General features: G+C 40.6%; 1 protein-coding gene across 1 annotated transcript in view; it reads left to right on the plus strand.

Moving 5' to 3' along the window:
• Nucleotides 1-4,616, plus strand: part of CENPH (centromere protein H) — a 21,140-nt gene that overhangs the window by 5,197 nt on the left and 11,327 nt on the right. The window contains exons 2-3 of the mRNA XM_012802737.2: nt 3,447-3,495; nt 3,912-3,986. Of these exons, the coding sequence (XP_012658191.1) occupies nt 3,447-3,495; nt 3,912-3,986 (124 nt within the window). The remainder of the gene's footprint in view (nt 1-3,446; nt 3,496-3,911; nt 3,987-4,616) is intronic.

The following is a 4,616-nucleotide window of genomic DNA, read 5'->3' on the forward strand; positions in this document are numbered from 1 at the left end:
CAGCCGTCATTGTTTGGCGGGTCCGGGCTGGGGACTTGAACCCGCCACCTTAGGTGTACGTGGCTGGCGCCTTAGCCGGTTGAGCTATAGGCGCTGAGCCGGAATGTTTTTTTAAAGTGAAATAATGGACCATAACACAGCCTATCTCAAAACTTTCATAGTGAGGGCGGTGCCTGTGGCTTAGTAAGTAGGGTGCTGGCCCCTTTTACTGAGGGTGGTGGGTTCGAACCCGGCCCCAGCTACACTGCAAGAAAAAAATAGCCAGGCATTCTACTGGGCACCTGTAGTCCTAGCTACTGGGGATGCTGATGCAAGAGAATCGCCTAGGCCCAGGTTTGGAGGTTTCTGTGAGCTGTGATGCCACTGCACTCTACCAAGGACGATAAAGTGAGACTCTGTCTCTTAAAAAAGAAAAAATTCATAGTGATCCATGAATAGATAATTTCATTTTTAAGGGATTCTGATATCTGAAAACATGGATATAATACTTTTATAATAGTTCATATTGTAGAATTTCTAAACCTAAAGAAGAGGACAGAATTATTTATTTATTTTTGAGGTAGAGTCTCACTTTGTGGCTCTCAGTAGAGTGCTATGGTGTCACAGCTCACAGCAACCTCCAGCTCTTGGGCTTAGCTGATCTCTTGCCTCAGCCACCTGAGTAGCTGGGACTGCAAGCACCCACCACAATGCCCAGCTATTTCTAGAGATGAAGTCTGCCTCTGGCTCAGGCTGGTCTCGAACCTGTGAGCTCAGGCAGTCCACTTGCCTCAGCTTCCCAGAGTGCTGGGATTATAGGTGTGAGCCACTGCACTGAGTTGAGAGGACAGATTTAAAGCAGGCCATGAAGAGTATAATTATAGTTTTTGAAAGAAAATATTTATCTAAAATTGATTTTTCTACCATTAAGAAAATATATATCAGGGTGGTGCCTGTGGTTCAGTGAATAGGGCACTGGCCTCATATACTGAGGGTGGTCAATTTGAACCCAGCCCCGGCCAAACTGCAACAAAAAATAGCTGGGCGTTGTGGTGGGTGCCTATAGTCCCAGCTGCTCGGGTGGCTGAGGCAAGAGAATCAGCTGAGCCCAAGAGCTGGAGGTTGCTGTGAGCTGTGATACCATGGCACTCTACTGAGAGCAACAAAATGAGACTCTGTTTCTAAAAAAAAAAAATGAAAATGGGTTAGGCATGGTGACTCACACCTATAATCCTAGCATTCTTGGAGGCCGAGGCAAATGTATTGCCTGAGCTCATGGGTTTAAGACCAGCCCGTGCAAGAGTGAGACCCCCTCTCTAAAAATAGCTGGGTGTTGTGGCAGGTACCTATAGTCCCAGCTTCTTGGGAGGCTGAGGCAAGAGACTCACATGAGCCCAAGAATTTGAGGTTGCTGTGAGCTATGATGCCACAGCACTCTACTGAGGGTGACAAAGTGAGATTCTGTCTCAAAAAATAAATAAATAAATAAAATTTAAAAATAAAGGTATCTATTTTCGGAGTACAATTTGATGAATTTTAGCCTGGTATGGTGGTGGTATAAGTTTCTAGAGCCAGCTATTTGCATGGTTGAGGCAAGAGGGTCACTGAGCTCAGGAGTCAGAGACCAGCCTAGGTAGCAACCTAATAAGACCTTATCTCTAAAAAACTGAAAAAAATAATCTGATGAGTTTTTGACAAACGTATGCTATGCATAACCACCACCAAAAATCAAAGAATAGGGCAGTGCCTGTGGCTCAAGGAGTAGGGCGCCAGCCTCATATGCCAGAATTGGGGGTTCAAACCCGGTTCTGGCCAAAAACTGCAAAAAAACACCCAAAAAACAAAAAATCAAAGAATAGAATATTTCCGTCATACCAAAAGTTTCCTTTGTGCCACTTCACCATTATTCCTCCCTTATCCTCAGCAACCACCAGTTTGTTTTCTGTTATTAGAGATTTTCTAGAGATTTGTCTTTTAGAGTTGTCTTGTCCAATAGCATATAACCACTAGCCAAATTAACTTTTTAAAGCAAATTAAAATTAAATATAACTTAAATGTAACTTAAAATTAAGTTATTTGTATTAGTTACATAGCAAATGTTTAATAGCCATGTGTGGCTAGTGACTTCCTTATTAGCTAGCATAAATATAAAACCTTCCCCATCATAGAAAGTTCTAGTCTCTTTTTTCTGTTCTATTAAGGTATTTGTCTGTCCTTACATCAGTACCACACTCTCTTGATAACTGTAGCTGTTAGTAAGTCTTGATGTCAACTACTAGTAATTCTCCAACTTTGTTCAGCATTGTCAGAGTTCTTTTAGTTATTTTAAGTCCTTTGCATTTCTGCATACATTTTAAAATTTACTTGTCAATTTCTACAGAAAAAAACGAAAAAGGCTTGAGGTGGGTGAAGCGGCCCACATCTGTAATCCCAGCAGTCTGGGAGGCCAGGATGGGTAGATTGCTTGAACTTAGGAGTTCCAGACCAGCCTGAGCAAAAGTGAGACCCTGTCTCTACTAAAAATAGAAGAACTGTCTGGGCATGCTGGTTCGTACCTGTAGTTTCATCCTTTTTTTTTTTTAGACAGAGTCTTACTATGTCACCCTTGGTAGAGTACTCTGGCGTCACAGCTCATGGCAACCTCAAACTCTTGGGCTTAAGCTCTTGCCTCAGCCTCCCAAGTAGCTGGGACTATAGGTACCCGCCGCAACTCCCAGCTATTTTTGTAGAGATGGGGTCTCCGCTCGTGGTCAGGCTGGTCTTGAACCTGTGAGGTCAGGCAATCTTAGCCTCTCAGAGTTCTAGGATTACAGGTGTTAGGCACCATACCTGGCCAAGTATTACTCTTTTAATAGTTTCTTCCTTTTTAAAATTTGGATACTTTTTTTGACCTCTCTGTATTTAGTTTAATAACTATGTTACAATTAATTTCACTTATTTCTCTTCTATAATGGGGAAGCAACCTTTTTTGGTGCCATGACTCAGATATGAGTCGAAAAACAATATTTTATATTTCCTTTGGAAAGAGCTGTTCTAAAATGTTACTAACTTCTTTGCTTCAAGCCAGAAGTTTAATGAGACCCTGTCTATACAAAAAAAAAAAAAAAAAACTTTTTTTTTTTTTTGAGACAGTTTTACTATGTTGCCCTCAGTAGAGTGCTATGGCATCACAGCTCACAGCAACCTCAAACTCTTGGACTTAAGCGATTCTCTTTCCTCAGCCTCCCAAATAGCTGGGACCACAGGTGCCTCCCTCCATGCCCAGCTGTTTTTTGGTTGTAGTTGTCATTGTTGTTTGGCAGACCCAGGCTGGATTTGAACCTGTCAGCTCTGGTATAGGCGCTGAGCTATAGGTGCCAAGCCAGTACAATAATTTAAAAAAATACTAGCCATAGTGTTACACAGCTGTAACCCTGTCTCTAAAAACCAAAAAATGTCACTAACTTCAAAAAATTATTTATTTGTAGATGAAGAAATATCTCCAGAACAAATCATGCAAGAAAAGCAAATTGAAGCGTATGTCATATTTTGAATTTTATTTATGGTCTTTACTAAGATTTAATCATATTTTCTATTATAACATGGTCATTTTCCTTTCTATTATTTTTCCAAATTATTTGTCATGTGTGTTTTAGGGAAGTTGTTAATTTAGGATGGAGACTTACCTGTACGTGAGTGATTCCACTGGAACTCTCTGGCATTCTCCCTTACGAGATACTGAGCAAAGTAGCTCAGGAGGCTTCAATTTATCAAGTACATGTTAACAGAATGGTTGCAGAACAGCCTGAAGAGAAATACAGTCACTTGTAGAATAATACTTTTAATTTGATAGAAGTGTTTTAATTATTTTCAAAGTCCTACTTTATACATTTATTTCAATAATAAGTTGTTCTGATATTGCTGAAATTCTTTTCTTGCTGTTTCTTTGGCAGCAAAATTGAAGACTTGGAGAATGAAATTGAAGAGGTAAAAATTGCTTTTGAAGTGAAAAATCTTGCATTAAACAGGTAATTATTATATTTTAAATTTAAGAATTGTGAACTGAATGCAAAATGGGTATGGGGCAAGGTGGAAAGAATGTTTTAACTAGGCTAAATGAATTAGTCAAGTGAAATAATGGTTAAGGGTCACACACATTTTGAGCTGTGAAAGAACATTTACATTACAGATGCTCTTCAACTTAAGGATGGGCAACCCATCAAAGGCTTGGCACCTGTAGCACATTGGTTACAGCGCCAGCCGCATACACCAAGGGTGGCAGGTTCAAACCCAGCCCAGACCAGCTAAACAACTGCAACAAAAAAATAGCTGGTGTTGTGACAAGTGCCTGTAGTGCCAGCTACTTGGGAGGCTGAGGCAAGAGAATTGCTTAAGCCCAAGAGTTTGAGGATACTATGAGCTGTGATGCCATGGCACTTTACCCGGGGGGACACAGTGAGACTCTCAAAAAAAAAGAAAAAGCATCAAAAATTGAAAATATCATAAGTTGGGTGGATGCAGTGGTTCACACCTATAATCCCAACACTCTGGGAGGCCAAAGCATATGGATTGCTTGAGCTTAGGAGTTTGACGCCAGCCTGAATAATAGACCTCATCTCTTTTTTTTTTTTTTTTTTTTTGAGACAGAGCCTCAAGCT

This window comes from Otolemur garnettii, unplaced genomic scaffold, assembly GCF_000181295.1.
Source record: "Otolemur garnettii isolate 467f Iridium unplaced genomic scaffold, OtoGar3 scaffold00017, whole genome shotgun sequence".
In the NCBI taxonomy this organism is placed as follows: Eukaryota; Metazoa; Chordata; class Mammalia; order Primates; family Galagidae; genus Otolemur; species Otolemur garnettii.